Here is a 21,127-nt window from a genome sequence, read left to right as displayed (position 1 = left end):
TCCGACATGGGTTGGATTTAATGAGACTGATATAATATTAATATATAAATATAATTATTAGTCAATAAAGCCCACCTGAAAGTGAATGTTTAATTTGATTTAAGTCAACAAGTTTATTTTCTTATCACTCTTAAGAAAATCAATGTTACTCATGCATCATCCATGAGCTTTCACAGACTCATTTCGTCCAGATAGATACATTATAGATGGATAGATAGATGAATGAAAAGTGAGTAAAATGTTCCAATTTTAAATTTCTTTGGCTTCTTTGTAGAACATGGAAGTTAAAACTTGGGATTGTTTTGTGCACAGGAGCAGCGCCTGTTGATCATCCTGAGTAACTGCCAATACCTGGAACGGCACACCTTCCTGAACCTGGCCGACCACTTCGAGAAGCACGGCTTGACGGGGACAGAGAAGATCAATCGGGTCTGTAGCCGAAACCGTGACTCCTTTTTAGGACGGGCGTCAACTGCAGCCAAAGTGCATTGTACTCATACATTCATGCTGTTATTCTGTTAAGTGGTTTGCTGAGGTGTCTGTAACATCAAAGCTCTGATGAATGAGGTTCTGTTTCTCAGCAGAGTGATGACTCTTAATCAAAAAAGGTAAATGTCATTGTCTTTAAAGCTAATTTTCACCACTTTCTCTTCACTCACTCAGACACAGTCACACAGTGGCACACAATGACTAATGGCTGAATCACAAAGAAAATAAAAGTTCGGTTGGTTTTCCAGTAAAAACAGTTGATCATTATTTTCTTTGAAAGCTTGAGTTAGAGCCTCATCAAGATGTTAACATGATATGGGTGTTAGACTGCCTGATTAAAATAGCTCTGAAAGTGTTGGTGAAAAAAAAAAATCCCAGTTTGCATCTGGCATAAAATTGTTGCTTTGTGTAGAATATTAACATCATTAGCATACCTCTGATCAAAAATAATTTAAGAAAATGCACAGGTCACATATATACATTTTGATAGTTTAGCATTGTTCATTAGAAAGCATTTGCAGATAAAATGTTATTTTTCTTGTTCCAAAAGTAAAAAATTAGGAAGTAACATTAATCGAAGTGTCAATTTACAAAACACTACACATTTCACACTGATTAGTTATCAAACAATAAGGCTAAAATGCAACGACTGTTTGATAAACTAAGTACACTTTAACGGCTTCACTGGGATTTAAAATGAAACAGTAGCAGCAAAGTTTTCATCACTTTATCATCATCAATCTGACCTCCACTAACGGGCAGTTTTGGCAGGGTGGAAACCTAGTGTGGAAAGATATCAGCAATGATGTATGGTAGGACACTGTTGTTAAGAGGATTATGTTGCCACTTTCCAACTATTTGAAGTTGAACAGTAAACACAGAGAAAAATTATTCACAGATGGGAGAACATTTTAGACATGTGCAAATTGTTCGATTCCAGTAAATCGATTCGATTTACTGGAGGTTAGATTGTGCAATGGAGACACAACTGACCAAAATATCTCAGACTCTACAGGACTTGGTTAAATCTTAAATCTCATGATGAAAAACTAGCAGAGAAATTGGAATATTTGAAGGAGAAAGTCCATGTTTTCTAAAAAAAAAAAAAAGAATGTAGAAGGATGACTTTGGTTTGCAAAGTTACATTGAATGAACCGCAGTGTAAAGTTTGGAGAAAACCAAACGGCAAACACCTCATACCACCTGTCAAGCATAGTGGTGGAAAAGAGATGATGTGGGTTTGATTTGTAGTTCAGGGTACATTGCAGTCATTCAGTCTGTATACCGTAGCATTCCAGCAGTAGTTTGTCCAACAGCTGAAGCTTGGTCCAAACTGCTTCATTATCAGGACAATGACCTCAATTACAAATCTGCAACACAGTCGCTAAACAGGATTCAGGTGTTGTTTTGGCCCAGTCAAAGTACAGAGCTCAAATCATCAGGAATGCGGTGTGAGATTTGTTTAAACGCAGTTCTCCCATTTAAGCTTGGTTTCAGTTTAATGTGTGGTTTATTTATACCCGTTTTACAATCTGCAAAAACATATTTTATGTGCACCTACATGAAATAAAGTACAATACTTTATACGTGAAACTTTGGAACAGTGGTTGCCTACCATGATCCTCAGGGACCATTGTCCTGCATGGTTTAGATGTTGTCCTGCTGCTTCAAACTTGATTTAAGTGGGTGATTAACAGGCTTCGGCAGCTCTTGATGGCATTCAGAGGAGATCAGGCAATCGTTTGTATCAGGTGTGCTGGAACAGAGATGCATCTGAAACATGGAGGACATCAGTTCCTGAGGAACCACTGTTCTAGAACTAAAGGAGAGGATGGCTACATTCACTAAGTGGGCAAATGTGACCCATATCTGATTTCTTCTCTGAAAGTTCCAATTCTGACCTTTCAATATGAATCAATCGCTTCAGTATGTGGTACTAAATCTGATCTATATCCGATTGTTTTCAAAGAATCTACAGTCTGAACTGTCATGTCTCATTATGTCATAATTCTGCACCAGAAGAAGCCAACATGATAAATCGTAACGTACGCAATTACTAAAAATGATAAAATATGAAAATATGAAATAAGTCTTTGTAAAGCGCATCACATCACAATCACCCAACTTCTGGCTCCATCTACACATCCAAATAGACTTCTCTACAGAGGTTGCAGTCAATGTTCCACAACAGATCATTGCTATTTGCCTTTTGTCTCATGATCTTGTGACAATACTGTCTGCTCCATTGCTGAACTTCAACTTTAAAATTGATCAATAGTCAATGTGCATTATTACTTCTAGAAACAATGCACTGCTGTGTGACATCAAGGTTCTTCTTGTGCTCATTCAGGTCGCTTTAGGTTTGTGAACCATTCACACAGGAGTCTAATTGCAGTCGCATCACACACAAAAAAAATCAGTTTTCCACAAAAAAAATCAGAATTGAGCATCTAGACCCGCTCTGTGAGCATAGCCTTGGTTTTTGTTAATTCCCATCTGTCTGTAACCTTCCAGGTGAGTCTAGACGCCGTTCGGGAGTTGGATGGAAAACTTTTTGAAGCTTACATCGAGAGACGAGCCGATCCAATCGCCGGTTCGTTGGAGCCCGGCATGTATGCTGGATACTTCGACTGGAGAGACTGCCAGACACCTTCAGGTATTAGATGAGCTTCTTTGGCTTGATAAAAGTGAGGATTTAAAAGAGTTGGGAATTCACCGAGAGCAACCACCAACTGACCCTGACAGCATCATTCAGGAGCCGCCAAGAGCCGTGGAGCATGAGAACTTGTTGTCTGTGCTCTGATCTGTAGATTTGTGGTTCACATGTGTCATGTGTGGAGTACAAGTCTTTGATGGCTTACTGTAAACATCATTCTGCTGCTCTGCCTGAAGCTGTCATGGCCTTTATGTTGGAGCTGTGGGTGTGTGCAAAGGTTTACTTTGACATTTCTATCACCAGATGAACTCCAAACTCAGGTGGAATGAGAATGTAAAATACGTGGTTTACCTTAAACACAGGATATGAGACAGCATGAGTCTATTGAATTTTTCAGGTGGGATGCAAGCAGATTATCGCACAAAATTTCCTAATGACAAGTTTGAGCCTTGCACTGGTTTTCTGCAGCCTCTAAGAGTTTGTATGCCTGGGCCACATGTGAAAGCGGAACATTTTGGACACTAAACCACCGTTCTAGGATATGAGACTTTCACTTGTTGCTCTTTGTGTGGGACTCCTGTAAGCGTGTGGGGTGCTGCAAGGCATTAAAAATCCGGTTTCAGTACTTTCTTTCTGTTGCTGCATTTGGCTGTTTCGCTGTCAGAGTTCACTGGATGTTATATTTTCAACCTACCATGTTTGCACATTAACCCCCGGCCCCAAACCGCATTGAATCTTCCTCAAGAAAAAAAATATGATAAAAACACCATTGCAGTTGCAGCTTCTTATGCATTGCTTCTACATATTTGGCTGCTTGTTTCTTTGCTCCTTTTGGAGAAAAATGAACACATTCAAAGCTAAATTATCTCAGTTAGTCACATGTGGACTGGTAATTCAAACGTAAGATTATTTGGATCCACATGTAAACTAAGGTCTTTTTTTTACCATTTACTTTGGATAAAAATCGTTCTGTTTGGTTATATTTCCTAATTGGAATTTTTTTTTTTTTTTTTTTACAAAGATTCAGAAACCAAAGGACATCTTTATTAACTGTGTGTCAATACAAACTAATGAAAGTCAACTGAATACCTGATATTTGCAAGTCTTCTTTTAAGAACTTTATTAAATGTGTCCAAAACAATTTTGCATGCCTAACTAGAGCGAAACAGTCTAATGTAGGAATGTAGTTAAAACTAGGTAACACACAGGGTATAAAAAGATATACAACTTTTTTCCCCACTTGCTGGGGATGAATGAGACTGAACGTTTTGTATTTTAGGTTAGTTTGATTGCCAAAATTGTTAGTAATAAGAGAGTAATTTCCCTCAAAGTCAGGTGTCTGTATAGACGTAGATTACTATGCATTTACACAGGTTGGGGAAGCCCACATGATGACATCATGGCTTTGTAAACACATCACCATTCGTGTCCCAGATATGAATGTTTTAGCATGAAACATATCAACCTCAGAATAAAACCATAAGGCCGTGTGAAGATACTAGCTGAAGTTAAACGGAAAGTCGTTTTCCAAAGTGAAACATGTCTTTTCTCAGCATTATCTGGAAGGCCGCTCAAAGAGGAAGAAACCATTACTGCAAAAGTAACATTAAAAGATAGATTAACAGTTGCAAATGCTTTTAGGTTAAAGACAGTAATTTATGGAGACATGTCCTCTGCTCTGATCACAGGAAAATGTTAATTGCTTGGCCATTGTTATCTGTGAAGGGAAAAATGAAAACTTTCAAGCTTCATGCCGTGGGGGGCTTTGCTACAGAACAGACTGGTACACCTCATGAAACTGCTGGTGAAAAGCACCAGATGAGGAAGAAATTAAATAAAATTGGCATATATCACAACTAAAATCATCATCTCAATATTTACCAACATTATCGCCATCGTAAGATTCTGTATCGAGTAATTCTACTTTCATCGGCTCTTACTGGAACTGGTAACTGTCCTTCTTCAGCAACTGCAATCTTTAAAGTGCAATGTGTGTTTTTCTTCTAACTTTTATTCTATTTGTGAATAACAAAGTGGAACATTGCTGTGGGGTTTATATATTAGTATCTTAACCTCAGAGCAGGCCTAGCACAAAAGTTCCAAAACAACTGGTAAAAGCGGTGTAAGGGTCTTAGATATTGAGATAATGTTGGTCCTTTCTCTGTTCTTCTTTGCTGAGTTACTTTGCCAGAAGATAGTTGTGACAATGCCGTCTCTGCAACTTCCTGCAGTGCATAGCTGTAAAGAACATTTGCATAAACAATTTAAAATAATACAATTCAGACTCAGTACTTGCCTGGGAAGAATCTGTCATATGTTTTACACATTTGGTCTCACTACAACAAGTAACTACATTAAAATAAGGATGTATTTTAATGATTTTTTTTAATTTTATGATTATATGACATTTCAATGCAAAGCAGCTCAATACGTGTGAAGTGGAAGAAAAAGTAATACATGGTTTTGAACATAGTTTACAAAAACTGTACGAATAACATTGCAAACACTTGTATTCAATCTTGTTTTCTCTAAAACTACTAAATAAAATGAAATAATGAATCATATTAAACAGATCAATGATGAAGTTGTGTAGAAGGGCAAAGTAGGGTTGTTATCCTAACAATGACCGAAAGTGATCTGTTTGACTAAAACAAACTTTTGCAAACTTTTCTGTCCTGTGATATTCTGTGGATTTTCAATCATCATCTAAAAAGAGAGAATAAAGCAAAAACGGAGAATGAAACAACTGTTAACCTGAAAAAACACAGGTGTCCATCTGATCTAACAGAATTTGAAAAGAGTGCATTACTCATAGAAGCAGCCAAGAGGCCCATGGAAACTCTGGAGGAGTTCAAGAGATCCACTGTTCAGATGGAATTTTTTGACAATTATTAGTCATGCACACCATAGATCTGGTATTTAGGCTACAGTAAAACTAATGGAGAAAGGCAGCCACAAGCCATGTAAGAAACATGCCAAACAAGGATTTATGATTGTGCTTCTGTGTGAAACGCTGCGTTTGGTATAAAATAAAACTGCAAGTCGCCCTGAATACATCATCCGACAGGGTGCAGTACTATGATGTGGGATTGCTTTCATTAAGCAGGACCATGGTCACTGGTCAGGGTTAATGTCAAGATGGTTGAAGCTAAAATGACGGCAGATCTGGAAGAAAACCTGATCCTGACTGCAAAAGAGTGTAGACTTCGGTAAAGGTTCACCTTCCAGCAGAATATTGACCCTAAGCATCTATACTGCTGCAATAAAATGGTTTATATCAATGCTTATTTATGTGTTTTAATTCCTTTATGGGGTTTTTTTTTGTATTCATTGTTTTTGCAATATTTTGCATAATGTATCCCATTTTCACTGCCTTCTCCCTCAGGTGTAAGGAATTACCTGAAGGAAGCTCTTGTAAGCATCATAGCCGTCCACGCTGAGGTACATATGCCCTTGCCCACACCCACCCTCCCTCCTTCCCCTATACACCACAAACTTTTTTTTTTTTTTTTTTTTTGCACTTCTTTGTGAAACTCAACTTTTTCTGCAACAGGTCTTCACCGTCTCAAAGGACCTGGTTCCCCGGGTTTTGTCAAGAATCGTGGAATCGGTAGCGGACGAGATGTGTCGCCTCATGCAATGCGTGTCATCCTTCAGTAAGAACGGAGCCCTGCAGGTACACACTAAAATACACACACGTTCTCACACACACACACGTTTAGCTGTTTGTCAGTCATATAGTAAGACCCTGACTCATAAGTCAACACCACATTTGTGGGGGGATCCACCAGTCGTTTCTGATAATGCCACATTTCAGTTCATCTCCTAACTGCTGTCAGTTGGTCATGATGGCTAGATTTCATGTTCGCTGGCTTTTATTGTTCTTTTCTTTTTCTTTTTTTTTTTTTTTCAAACCTAACCTCTCACCACCATCCTTCACCCCTCCCTGCTTCACATCCAGGCCCGACTCGAGCTCAGCGCCCTGAGAGACGCAGTGGCCGCATACCTAAACCCTGATAGCAAGTGAGTACAGCCCTCAAACATGTATAGCCAGTGATTTATAGCCGTGCATGTCACAGGCATAAATCCTAACAGTCGCACATCCCTCACCTACAAATCCCTATTTATGTTAGTTGGTGGGTTCTGGAAAGGAAGTGAAAGTAATCTGGTTCTGTTGTGTGCCTGCTGTGTGGTGTGTCTTGTGTGTACATGTAAGTAGGTCAGTGTGCATGTCAGGATACATGCATAGACTCGCTCTGAACTGTATTCTCTGGTAATAAAGTTTAAGTAAACTTAACTGTGTTTATAAAATGTGTTTTTTTTTTTTGTTTGTTTTTTTCAGCGCCAGCTTCAAGCAGGCGTTGGACTCGCTGCCTCAGTTGCACAGCGGGGCTGATGAGAAGTGAGTTCAATTCTGACACCGTTTCTGTAAATGCACAGTTTTACAGACCGATTTCACACATTCTGTGTTTGTTTTGGTCTCCAGGTTACTAGAGGAGCTGCTGAACAAGTTTAAGAGCAGCATGCAGCTCCAGCTCACCTGCTTCCAGCCTTCCAACATCCAGCCCATCAAGAGATAATCTCAGTCCACCTTCTTCTCCACTACCCTGCATCATCTCGTAATAACCTGTGTGCAGTCATCTAAAACTGCAGCTATTATCTGCTCTTATAGCATTATCATTTACTCATATCTGTTTTCTTTTCCTCTGTATCACTTTCAATTTCTGCTTTACTATGATAAACACAAATGTCTGTAAAGCTAATCTTGAAGACACTAAATGAGTGGATTTCATTGTTACTGTGCAGGACAGTCCCATCTGTGTTGGTTATGCTAATCATGCCTGACCATAAATGAGTTCATGTGGGGATCTTGAGTGTTTGAGAAAGCACTGGATCATTGGCTGGATGCAGAGTCTCCTCTCAGACTAAACTAGAGTCCAAATCAGGATTTATTTAAAGGATGAAAAGTTGCTGTAGTTTATAATGTGCGTTAATAAAAGAAACCTACACTCCATAATGGTTTGAAGTTGAACGGTCTGTCGGATAAAAATATCTTTTGAAGGTCGAGTTGCTACGATGTGACATCTTTACCGCTTTGCTTTTAACCTTTCTCCAACATGAGTCTTTCATATTGCGCAGCTGGAAGTTTACACATATCAACCATGAGCATAAATGGCGTATTAATTTGCACCTTTAGATGTTTTTAAAAAACTGTTCTAAAACCAAATGGAGGAAGCAAATTATTAAAAACTGCCTTTGAACTAAAACAAGCCATTCATCAGCTGTTAGTTTAAAACCAAAAGCAAATAAGTTTTAAAAATGTGCTCTGTTGATGATTACATTTATTTGGTTGATGCCAGTGTCCAGTTGGCTGGAGAGAACACTGATCTTTGTGTTAGAGGTGACTTCACACGGACATCTACAGTCTACAACTGGTCTCGATCCCCAAAAGTTTCCAGTGGCAATCAGTAGGACATCCAGGATGGAGAATCGGAAGGACAGTATCGTCCTGAAAAAACATCCTTATTCGTAGTCATCAACGCACAAACACCTCAAGTCAAAGCAAGTTTGTTTGGAAACCACATTTCAGATAACTCAAAGTGCTTTCATCAAAGTGTATGATGAAAACAAAAGAACATATTGCAGTAACATAAAGGAAAGAAAGTTGGAATACAGACTAAAGTTAATGTTTGACTTGATATTAATGGAAAGAAACTCCAAACAAATTGGGTTTTAGTCTTTCTTTCTTTAAAAGAACTCAGGGTTTCAACATTCTTTCTGGAATCTGGCTTTGTTCCAGATTAGTGGAGCATAAAAACTGAATGCTGCTTTTCCGTGTTTGGTTCAGATTCTTGGTATTCAGAGCAGATTTGAACCAGAAGACCTGAGAGGTCTGGGCATCTGGACAAAGACAGATCTGGAGAAGAGAGAACCTCCAGATCATGACTGTACCATCTCCACTGTGCTGATAGAAAAGCTCTCCAGTAGCATCTCTTTGTCATGCTAGCAATGCTGAAGCAATAAAGATGTCAAAAATGTTTTTTTTTTATTATTTTGAAAACTTTTTGCCACCTTTTCAGTTTGAGGTAAGCTGAGCTCTGTGACATGATGTATTTCCATGGTGAAGTAGCCCTCAGAAGGCAGGTGTGGTGATGAAGGAATGGATATGGTCACCAACAATACTCAGGTGTTACAGTAACGGGCCCAAAGTATGTAAAGTAAAACACAAAAAAAAACATACCATCATACCGGCACCATCATTCATAATTGTTGCTACAAGGCAGGATGGACTGATGCTTTATTATGAATGTAACAGCTGAAATTAAGACTTCTTGAATTAGGAGACATGTTTTCAGTCTTTTTTTTTTTTGTCCCATTTTGATGAGCTTTAGCTAATTGTAGAATGTTTCCATTTCTTGGTTAGTCTGTGGTCTTCTGCTATTGTAATTCATATAGTGTTTTAGAAAGTGTTTACAGTATACCTTTGTTAAATTGATTGGTTATTTGATCTACTGCTGTCTTTGTATCGTCTCCAGCCCGTTTATTCTCTGTAAACTTGAGAGATGGTTGTGTGGGAAACTCCTAGCAGATCAACAGTTTCTTAAATACTCAAACTAGTTTGTCTGATAACCATGTTTTTTTTTTTTTTTTCTTTTCAAACTCAATTTCTCTCCCGTTACACTGCTCGGCTAAAGCCCCTGTCAGTCATGTTCACTAACTCGTGATGACTAAACGCATTTCCAGTTAGACTTTAAATTTAACTTCATGTCTAAATGTCACATTCGGTTGAACAACCAGCAGTGAATGCATGGTTACAGACAGTTGGTTTGTGTGCAAATCTGTTCAAACGATCATCTTTCATTATTCATTTCTGAAGCTCCAGCTCATCACCTTGCACATGCTGCCGTTTGTCATTGTCAGCGTCTTGTTCTGAGGGAGGGACAGAGGCAGGGTTGGCTCAGGGCGTATGCAGGGTGGGGAAGGTGTGGGCCGTTACTCAGGGGGAGCAAACACAGTTATTTAATCCCAGATAAAGATGGTTGTGGGTGTAGGGACTCACGAAACGAGCATCTCTTTTGCTGAAGTGGTGTAGAGGAGAGAAGAACACGCCTACAGCTCACATGAGGCAGATTGATTGGATGAGAGGGGTTATTTGAGGGCAGAGTAGATGCGTTGCAGAGGTTGACCCATTAAATTTCATCTTCTGAATGTACAAACCACAAATTGCTCTTCTCAGTCATTTGTTTTCAGATTTCTGTTATCGTCTGCATTCACACACCCCAAACCATTTTTTTTTTTTTTCTGACTTTGTTTCCCATCTACATCTAGGGGAAGGCCATGCAGTGCAGACAAGAGTTGTTTTGATCGCCTGTGTTCTAAACTTAGCTCTCTTTCCTCCCACGGATTCATTCACAAAATAGGTTCAAAGCCTAAAACCTTATCCGCTCCTCACCCTGCTCTGTTTACAGTAACAAAGGTGAAAAGGGGGAGTTTTTCTATTTACAATATTTTTTTTAATTCTCTGTTCCATTCAGGAGAAAAGATCACAACACCAGATGAAAGAAAAAGTTACTCTGACGTGATGTTTTGGGTAAATGAGCAGATGGAGAAATTCATTGCATCAAAGAGGATTTGTTTTGGCTCAACTTTGTTGTGGAGCGTATTTGTTACCTGTTTTTCTGGAGCAGATGTGTTTTTTTAATGTACATAAAAAAATAGTTCCCATTGCTGATGAGAAGAAAGAGCCAAGTTTAAATATGTGCTAAAACACAGTCGTTGGCAGAAAGACAACAATTTTCTGTCTGAGTGAAGCTAATTGGTTAACAAGGTGATTAGTCTTGCCATTTTTTGGGTGAGGTTCTGTGGAATATTTATGAGCAGCCAGTATCTTAGCTATGGCTGCAAGAGCAATCCTACTTTGGAGAATCAGGGACCAATTCTTGTGTTGAAGTCAAGCTAACTTTTACTGTTTATACATTTCCTAAAATGTTTTCTGTTACATATCTGAAAAAAAAACTGCACAACTGTGGATGGAAAATACTCCACATGCGCAGTAACGCCTGCAGCTGTACGGCTTTGCGCGCAGTGCGTACCTTGAGATTTTCCTTTAAGTAAAAACAGAAAATGTATTTGATTTTTTTAATATCTAAAACTCTTTAACATAAGCAAGAGAGAAAGAAAATGTCTTTTATGTCAAAACATCTTGTACGTAGCCCACATCTGTGAGAATCTATGGGGCGGGGACACATTTACGTCCTAAACCTGAGTGTTATTGGTGAGCTGACTTTTGTTTATTTGCCATCTTGGTGCTCTTTCTGCAAGCTAAATGTGACTATGTAGTGAAGCTAGCTAAAAATGAGCAGAGTTTTAACCCTCCTGTAGTTTTTAGAGGGGTCCAGTGAACCCCGCCTGGGCTTTTTACCGTGTGTGATTCTGGCATTATCTCCTGTTTAACAGCTTTTTTGTGTGCGGTTTTTCTCAAACTGAAGAGCTGACGGGTCACTCGGTTGGCCGAACATGACATCTACTGTGCGGGAGCGTTAAACCGTTAAATCTAGTCGAAACTTTGCCAAAAGAGTTGAAGTTAGGTAAACATTGTTTCTTCATCTCCTCCTCCCCTGGAAGTCTCAAACAATTCCCACCTGAACCTGGGAATCGCCATCCTCCACCTCCCGTGGACCAGACGGGTAGACTTTCCTTGTCTGTCTCATTTGTTAGATCTGCTGTTTTTGTGTGCCATGTGTGTTACGCACATGTGGCCAGTATTTTTGTGGTTTTGTCTTGTGCTTGTTTTGTGCAACATGCACACGATGCATGTTAGAGATGCGGTTGTGCTCTTGTGGGTCAGATGCAGTGATAGAATTGTGCGTACCCTCAGATAATGTCCTGCAGGCGCCCCGGCACCTGCAGATGAAAACTCCAACAGCACTGGAGACGAGGTAGTGCGCTTGCCAAGCCTGTAGGAGGCAGGTAACCTTTGTGAACTTTCTGATCCAGAGTCATGTCTTTCAGAAGTGCACATATGATCTGGCACATGTAATCTATGCCTCTTGATCTCAAGAGGTGCAGCAGAACACAGAGGTCCGCCATTGCTGATGTGCTGTGCAGAGGAGAAATCGGGTTTGAGTGCGCAAGGTGGCAAGGTGAATGCTCTATTGAAAACGCTACAGAACGTTTCCGATCTACTGTCCTGACATTGTCATGTAAACAGGGCCTTAGTTGTCACTTAAGCAAATATCCCAACAAAATGGTGAGTTGTGTCACTTTTGTATTGATTTCGTTTCACTTTCTTGGAGTTCATTTGGGATCAGAGCAGAGGATTGTCACAACTTATGAGTGAAAGGATGCAGGTTGACGAAGGAAAATAGTTTTATATCAATGCAACAAGATAGCCTATCCAAAAGAAAAAACTTACTTAGTTTATTAAAACGACCAACAATTTGATTAAGACAGTGGAAATACAAGTTTTAATGTTTGTTTTTTTTTTGCACGTGTCCACAAAATGTTTATGTGCCAATGAACATTTTGTGCACATAAAGTGTATGTACATTTTATAACATACCGAGAAAAAATGTTTGAGACTTTTTTCTTGGTAGGTTGTAAAATTTTGGTGAAAATAATTTAAGCTGTTTTCCTCCTCGTGCTTTTTAGTACAACCACTGGTTTCCAAAGTACCGTGCTCTGACTTATTTTTTTGGAACCTAACCTCCTCAACTGATGACAACTTCTTCCCTGCTCATCTTCTGAATTATTTTGCGGCTGACAGAAATGTTTTTGTGGTTTCTTTTCGATTGTTTTCCATAAAAGTGGAAACACCTCTGCTAGCAGAAGTCAGGAAGGCTTTCTCTCCACTGCTCTACGCGGAAAGCGCGGCCAACCTCTTCCTCTCTCTCTCCGCCCTTCTTGATGTCATCGTACTGTTTGCGATAACCCGGAGTTTGATTAACCAGCGTCATCCTGCATGTGAACCACACTTCCTGTGCAAACCACGCACAGATAGTACTGACGTTATCCGGCGAGCTCACACAATTATGAAGAGAGCATGGCCTTTCTCACAGTGTCTTGTTGTTTTTTATTATTGTTCCTTTTTTATATATATACAAACACAAATTATTCTTGAAGACAAAAGACATTCAGTTCAAAACAAGCTCTGTTCAGATGTGAACAAAGTAATACAAAGTAAAAGTTAAGAAGCTTATCTACATTCAGCTCCCTGAGTTTCTTATACAAACAGTAGTAATAGTGTCCACTAGCAAAAATATATATATATATGTAGCAAAAATTCCTATTTACAAGAGGTTTGTTAAATAAAATAAAAAAAACTTGCAGCTTCTTACCCCAGCTGATGTTTTTTCTCATGTAAATAAAATACAAAAGTAGAGCCAGTAAGCTTACTCATAAAAATTTGCAAAACTGACCTTTTGTAAAAAAAAAAAAAAAAAAAAAAAAAAAAGAAACCCTTCCAACTTGTTTAAGGCTTAAAAGTACACATTTAAAATCTTGTTGGGTTCTACGACAAAAAACGATAATACTCAGTTTCACACTGTAATTGCAAAGTGTGAGTTAGATACAGTTACACACTAACAGAAAATGAAAGTTTGGCCCAACAAGAAAGCAATACTTTTTTTTTTTTGTTCTAACTTAATCAAACATTTGGTAGCTCTTTGGTGGATTTTGCTGGAGATCTAAGCAGGCCAGACCTTCTTGCTTCCAATTTTACTCTAAGCTAGTCGAGTGCCAGTCACGTTGTGGATCTCAGGATAGATGTCGTATCACCTTACAAAACAAAATTTATGCTTTGCACTATTCTTTTAAGGCACAAAAGTCTTTTTTGTTCATTAGTACAATCACCTCCGCTGTCAGTTTCAATTTCCTAAAACGAATAATGTGTGGTTAAAATAAAACGGTGCAGCAATTTTTGGTTTTATCACACCCAGACATATTCAGTCACACGTTCAATACATAGAATCGAAAACTAAGTAAACAGAGGCTAACTAAATATTCAGTTTATGTACACAGTTGTCCATGTTTGTTTGTCCCTGAGATTTCACGGCCATGTATTTAAAAAAAAAAAAAATGCTTCTGTTGCTTCATGAAGTTTTTCACAGTCACTCAAACCGCTCACGGTTCATTCCTGCAGGCTGCTGCTGTGGTGATGCGTGATCGCTCTCGGATAGTCCTCGGTGGCATTTATGTGCTCCGTAACTGTGGGATGCTCGTAGCCACGGTAGTAGTGGCCACCAGTCTGCTGGGCATAGAACAGGAACTGCCTGGCGAATAGCGGCTCCACCTGAAACACACAGAGGGGAGGAAAACACTTCAATATGGCTCCATTTTACACTTTGAGTTATTATTCTTTTTTATTTGACTAGCAAAGCGTAAATGTACCATTTTAAACTGCTAAAAGTCTTGAGATGAGTTTGTTCATTTGCCAAGGCTCTAAGGCTAGCAAGATCCAAGGAAGTTGCACTTTGTTGCCATTTACCACAGACTTGCTAATTCAATTTCTTTCTTTCTTTCTTCTGAAAAAACACACAGTCTCATTCCTATATACAAAGATCACAGATACAACCTGGTTCCCTGTGCACTGTAACATATATTTCTGCATGTCTATGTTTCTATCAGTTGCTCACATAAAAGCTGAATTTATGGTGAGAAAAACTCAATTATTTAAATACTTTTCAAAGCGATTTTTTTTTTAAAATCCTATTATTTTTCTTATTTCTCTGACTAAGATTTATCTTGACTGCTTTCCTGTTGAACTTGCAGATAGAAAAGGCGATTGCTAGCAAGAAATGTTACAAATTACCGAAAAAGTTGATTAATAGATTAAGAATGGCTAGCCATGCTAAAAAATAGCCTTCCTTGTCATTTTGAGATCTCCCAAACTTTATGCTGCTGTAGAAATCAAAGATGTGAGAGGTAATCCTAAAGCCTGAAACCAGACTGATGCTGATTCCTAGCAACTTTTTCTAAACCTTGATTTAGTTTTGAAACAAAGCGTGCATCTTGACAATGGAGAAGTTCCTGCAGACTTTCAAGTCCTATTTTTAAGTTTTGAAAACAAACTTAAAAGTTCAGCATTACTTTTTTTTTTTTTTGAAACCTTTCAAAACGTAACGCTGAAAATCAAACTGATTTCATTTTGATCAGAGCGTCTTCTGACATATATCTACACAAAGAGCCATTGTAAGATTTCTTAAACATGGAGTCTAGCAGTCACCTGGACTGTGAGGGTTCGCCTTTGCCTCTGAGGATCTAGACATTCGTCTCCAAAGCTCAGCAGGACTTGGAAGCGACTTAGCGGCCGACCGTGGAGCCCGTAACTCTGGATCTCTGGGTGATGGGGAAAAGGAAACAACACAGGTTTACATTATTATTAACAGCTATGTTATCTGGAATAAGTCTGAGGACTCGAAATGATTTCACCAGAATTTCTCTTGAAGTGGTATGACATTTTAGGGTAAAGTGAATGGAAAGTCCTGGTCACACTAAGCATGCAAATACAATTAGTTGTCAGTCACAGCTGGGGCTGTCAGTGCATGTGGGTGGGGAAGATGTGGCTCTGTAAAAAGTCATGTGACTGACAGCTTATCATGAAAAACTACTTGAAGAAGGTCACCACAATTCTTCTTAGATGCTACCAAGGGGCCTTTCCAGTAAATGAGCTGCAAGTTTGGTACTCATGAGATTTCACAATCAAAACTGTCCCTTTAACATGGCTAATGTGGCTTTTTCTAATTAAAAGCCACATTAGTTTCGGTAATAAAGCCTCTTTTGTTCAATTTAAATAGGAAAGGGTGTGAATTTCAATGCGGTTTTCAAAAACCAAACAAAAAGAAAACTGATACAAAAATGTAACATTTTAAAAGTAACCTCATTAAAATCCATATATTTTTCCTAAATCATTATTTAAAAAAAAAAATAGTGCATTTGTAATCGAGTTTGATCACGCATTCTGAAGTCTCACCTGTAAGGTAGTCCTGTGTATGTAGAAGTTTACAGACAATGTCTCTCTCCAGCTTGTTGGGCTTGTTTCCGTACATTGAAGGGCCTCCCTGCCAGTACACTCTGCTCTGGCACATCCTGCGGGCGTAGAGTCCGTCAGCGCCCATCCACAGCAGGACCCCGCTCTCCAGGCCGGTCGGCGGACTCGGCGGGCACTCGTCCACCCTCCTTTGGGTGTCCACAGGCAGCGGCACCACGTCGGGACCACCCGGGACGTAGGGCTTCTCTGGTGGGCTCGGCGTGATGTGGCAGCCCTCCGGACTGGAGGTGGTCACCTCCCTCACCAGAGTGTCCCGAACGTACACCGACACATGGAGGCGGAAGTCTGTTCGAGGAAAGAAAACCGACAAGAGGGTCAAACAAACCTGGCCTGTTTTTCAACCTGCTTACGCTTCTGTCACCTGTACAGTCAGATTCAAAACTGTAGTTGGATCAAAACAGTTTGAAATATTTCCTGAAAACAATCAGGAACCACATTTATTTAAGTAGAAGGTGACCTGAAATTGACAAAACTGCTTTTTAGGAAACAGGATCTGTGCTGCAAGATTTGTGTCATACTTTAGACCTTAGATACCCTGTTCTCACACTAATGCCCTGCAAAATGGCATTAAGCCCTTCTTTTCTGTTTATTTTAGTTTGACCTGATGTGTTTGAGAATTTAACCATCGTACCTTTAAATGTAGTCAAATTTATGTAGGTGCATCTCTAGCCAACTGATTATCAGGACTCGAACGCTCGACACTGTTTTAGTGTGTATAGTAAGAACATGTTTACTTAATTGATAAAGAAACTTTTTTTTTCCACTTACTACACTGGGGCTGAAAAGACTGCTCACTTCTTGCTGAAATGTCATGTTTTTGGTTACATCTCTGAAAAGCTTTCCTTTGATGACATAATGATTATCTGTTTTTATTTTGGGTGCACAAAACAGGCAGGCGACAGGATTTCTGCGCATATAAATCTTTAATATGGCTGTGAAAAAAAAACTTCTTTTGGCATATTTTAATCTGCACGAAGCATTTTGCCTTACAGCTTCCTGTTTTACAGTGACCCTACGATTTCATGGCGTGAGAGGGGGAAAAAAAGGTGAAGTGAAAGTGTATCATGTGCACCTGAGAGAGCCTCTGCTGATCTGATGCTGGCGTCCAGCGGGAAGGGCGAGGGCTGACTGTCTGTGGGGCCGTAGGAGTAGATAGAAGCTCTGAGCTGGTATCCTGCGCAGAAAGAGGAACGGAGTCAAGCTTGGCATGCCAAAAAAGTGGATGTAAAACGGATAGGTCTCATGCAGCTGTTATAGATAGAAATGACGTACCGTTCTCCATGGATGGGGTCTGCCATGGCAGGCTGCGGGGCGGACAGGGGCACTGAGTAAAGGGCAGGTCGGGCAGGGACGGCTGCTCCGGGCAGTAATCCCTCCAACTGCATTCAGAGCTTGGCATGTACTGTGGTATCTACAAACACATACATCAAGCATGACTTTAAGAAGCTTTTAAGCAAAAGGTTACATTATTAAAATGTTTTGGGTTCAACGATCCATTTCAAACATGTTTTTCAAAGAACCAAGTGTTCAAAAGTTGCTTAAGCTTATGCAATTTTTTTCCTTCACTGTTATTTAAAGTACATTCCCTTTACAAATGTTTGTTCGGCATCATTCAACACATCATGAAGCTGTTGTTTCTCAGTTCATTCATGCACGAACAACATTCCATGCTTCATTCAGCAGCCTGTCTGCTGTCTCTCTGAGGCCCCGCCCCGCTTATTTTGTATGCATATGTAAATTACCTGAGTAGGTACAGATGGGTATGGATGGTGCATCTGATAGCTCACTGGGCTCAGGGGACTGTCCTCCGGTCTGGGCCCTGCGTGCAACACGGAAAAAGATTTAGCGTCACCCTTTCCCAGTTAAACTCATGCAGCTGTTCGATGTACAGGTGGCGTTCGAGTCACTGACTTTTCTTTGCCCCCTCCGGGATGATTCGGTACACTTTGTAAGGGTCAGAGATGTCCAGCTGGCTCCTCTCCACCAGCTCCTCGAAGTCGTTGCTCTTGTTGAGGGCGCAGCGCAGGCGGGTCTTCCAGGTCGGAGGGTCCGGCTTGTCGATCCCCTCCCGAAACTTGCCCTTGAACAGCGCCCATGCCTGCAGACAATTCGCAGGGGAAAATATGGCAAAAGAAAAAAAAAAAAAGAAGCAATATATAAGCAGTGGGTCACATCTTACAAGGTTGCAGTGCAGGAATGCGAGGATGAGTGGCGCAATTAGACTCGAAAACTTTATATTTTCGCAAAATAATGTATTTTTTCTTACATTTACGTTAAATTTTAAATAGCATGTTAAACGTTGTCTGCTGTTAAAATTGCAGTGTATACAGCTGATAACTTTCACTGAATTTGATTGATTTTATATTTCGATAGATGAATTAGACTTGTTTGAAATCATAACACATATTTGCAGTGAATTAAATCACATGAACTGAATTGAATTTGGCTCATTATTATAGTTTGCTGCTTGCATCTTTAAGTCTATACATTCTACATGAAATGACACATAAATACTCCGCAGACCAACCGTGCATCATTATTTAAACAAGTGACTAAAAAAGAACTTAATTCTAAATGAACGAACAATAAGTTTAAATTCAGTCAGTAGCCTAAATATTTAGATAAGTTGCCAGTTTTATTCTCATCCATGGCCGCTGTCTCTTACCTTAAAAAGCGCGGCATCCTCATCCCGGTTGTAGTCCTGCTTCCCGGCGTGTTTCCATGGTATCCTAAAGATGGTCTTCTCGTCGTTCTCCCACACCAGGCCGGGATACTTCCCGCAGTCCACCTGCTCGATGAGCCACTGGCGCAGCTTCCCGTTGCCGCTGCTCCCGGAGCCTCCGTAATCCACTTCAGAGTTCATCTCTGAGCAAAACACAAAAACAAAACTCCGCTTGTAGGTCCTGTACCCAAATGTGATATAATGTGTAGGCTGTGAAAGCAGCGCAGAATCAAGAGTTGTAAAAGTGAGAAGATCGCTAAACGTGGACTCCCACGCAGACTACAGTTGTGCTCTTGCTTTACGCGCCCCGGGTTGCGAATCGAAGCTGTCTTACCTGCGAAACCCGAAACCCGTCAAGTTTTGAAATCTGTCAGTCTCAGAAAGCCCTCACCATTCCGGCGGGCCCGCTTAAATCCTCGCAGCGTGAAACGAGCAGCAAGGAGGGCGGAGTCAAGAGGAGGATGCTGAACAAGGAGGAGGAGGAGGAGGAAGAGGAGGACGCACCTGCCGCTGCTGCGCCTCCTGCCGCTGCTACGCTGAGCTCCCCTCCTGCGAAGCTTATCAGCGCGCTCACAGCGGCCGATCTCCAGTAAGACACCAGGGGAAACCCTGCCGGCGTCAGCCAGAAGTGTCACACACCCGCACGGGTGGAAAGTCAGAGGACGGAGACAAAAACAATTCTTTGAAATGATAAAGCCTTACGAAAAAGAGTAGCTGCAGAGAGTGGTCCTGCAGGAGAAATGATGCGCAGAAAGAAAGAATTGTAGTTTGTTCCTCCTGGAAGATTAAATAAGAACAGCCGACATAATTAGATAAGATGAGATTATTAAGTACAGTTATAGGAATTCACCTGCTCTGGTGCAAGAGAACAAAAAAGGTCGATAGAAAAACATGACTGTATTCGAGAATGAAAAAACTGCTTGTGAAACTTGGAAAAGGTAAACTGAAAAAAACAAAATATTAATATAAAAATAATCACCCCAACCTGTTCTAAGAGATATCAAAGAATACATTATCCTTCTTTAAGTCTTTTACGTTTTATATTTTAATTTCTACCTTTATCTCATTTTCTATTTGGGGTTTTTATACGAAAACTGTTATAGAAATTTAACTTCATTTTATACTTATTGTCTTGCTTTCTCTTCTACAAAATGCATGTCAAGTGGCCACCATTTTACTGGTGGGTCATTTGGGAAAATTTGCATTTGAGTAAGTCAGAGCTAAATGTATGTATTTGAATAAGCTAGTTTTAAAGAAGAAAAACAGACAGAGTGTGTGTGTGTGTGTGTGGGGGGGGGGGGTTCCTTGAGAATTCAAAGCTTCTCTAGTTTCAATCTGCAGCATCTCAACTCCTTTATAAATAATATTTTCAGGAATACAGCCAATTCCTGAGAATAAAAGCTCCTGCAGAGGCAATTTAGCCATCATTGAACCCTTAAATAAGGAAGTAGAGGTACAATGCATTTGGCACAAAAATAAGTTTTAATAAACATTCAGATTCAGTCTACTGATTCATGACATTTTAAAACAGAAAGTATAACACAATTGTCTAATTACTGTCCTTATAGAACAAATATGTTATTTTAATCTTCTCTAAACTTTTAACATCCAACAAATATTGAATTAGTCACATTCACCTGCTGAGTTAATTCAGAGGTGGAGATTTAAAATGAAACACAAGATTTACAAAAACAAAATGTTCTCATGTTAAATGAGCAATATTTCGTGATTTTTAATTCCTCATAAAATTCACTATTGACAAAAAGTAAGGGATATTTTCCTTTTGAGTAAAATTTATGGAAAACGTGAAAAGCTGGCAGGACACTAATATTTCCATGACAGTAGGGCATTTAAGTACAAACATGCAATAGTGGTTTTCTCATCTCAAACGATTCATTGGAACAAAAGCATAAATAGTGCTTATTTATGCCACACCAAAAAAATTGCCAATGTTTCAAAAATAAGTCATGGGCTCTTCAGCATCTATTACAACTTGACAAGAACGTCTCAAGCTTTTCACCAGTTGACTTATTGTTTGCGTCAGTCATGAATCCCATCCTTCTTCTTCTTCGGTTCACAACAAAATGATCATCATGAGCTGCAACCTGCTGATGATACTCTGTAACACTTTTGTCTGAAAACATCATGTTTGAAGGCAAGGTCAGGTTGTTCAGTTGCTTGGTGTTGTCTTGGTCTCATCCTGTCAAAATGT

General features: G+C 39.7%; 2 protein-coding genes across 2 annotated transcripts in view; one reads left to right on the top strand and one right to left on the bottom strand.

Annotated features, from left to right (window-relative positions):
* Positions 1-8,162, top strand: part of exoc2 (exocyst complex component 2) — a 53,279-nt gene extending 45,117 nt beyond the window's left edge. Inside the window, exons 22-28 of the mRNA XM_014981202.2 lie at positions 313-429; positions 3,004-3,145; positions 6,531-6,586; positions 6,699-6,821; positions 7,107-7,168; positions 7,488-7,547; positions 7,632-8,162. Of these exons, the coding sequence (XP_014836688.2) occupies positions 313-429; positions 3,004-3,145; positions 6,531-6,586; positions 6,699-6,821; positions 7,107-7,168; positions 7,488-7,547; positions 7,632-7,725 (654 nt within the window). The 3' untranslated portion in view covers positions 7,726-8,162. The remainder of the gene's footprint in view (positions 1-312; positions 430-3,003; positions 3,146-6,530; positions 6,587-6,698; positions 6,822-7,106; positions 7,169-7,487; positions 7,548-7,631) is intronic.
* Positions 8,163-13,193: 5,031 nt separating this feature from the next.
* Positions 13,194-19,367, bottom strand: LOC106914424 (interferon regulatory factor 4). The gene is given in 10 exon segments (XM_014981203.2): positions 13,194-14,289; positions 14,292-14,435; positions 15,369-15,481; positions 16,116-16,478; positions 17,266-17,367; positions 17,466-17,604; positions 17,936-18,012; positions 18,105-18,291; positions 18,859-19,058; positions 19,250-19,367. Coding segments are annotated over 9 exon segments (1,359 nt in total). The 5' UTR covers positions 19,057-19,058; positions 19,250-19,367; the 3' UTR covers positions 13,194-14,253.
* Between the last annotated feature and the right edge of the window lie 1,760 nt (positions 19,368-21,127).

Source organism: Poecilia mexicana, unplaced genomic scaffold (genome assembly GCF_051168715.1).
Source record: "Poecilia mexicana isolate PSO_F unplaced genomic scaffold, ASM5116871v1 scaffold_4, whole genome shotgun sequence".
Lineage (NCBI taxonomy): Eukaryota > Metazoa > Chordata > Actinopteri > Cyprinodontiformes > Poeciliidae > Poecilia > Poecilia mexicana.
This window is presented reverse-complemented; position numbering and strand designations above follow the sequence as displayed.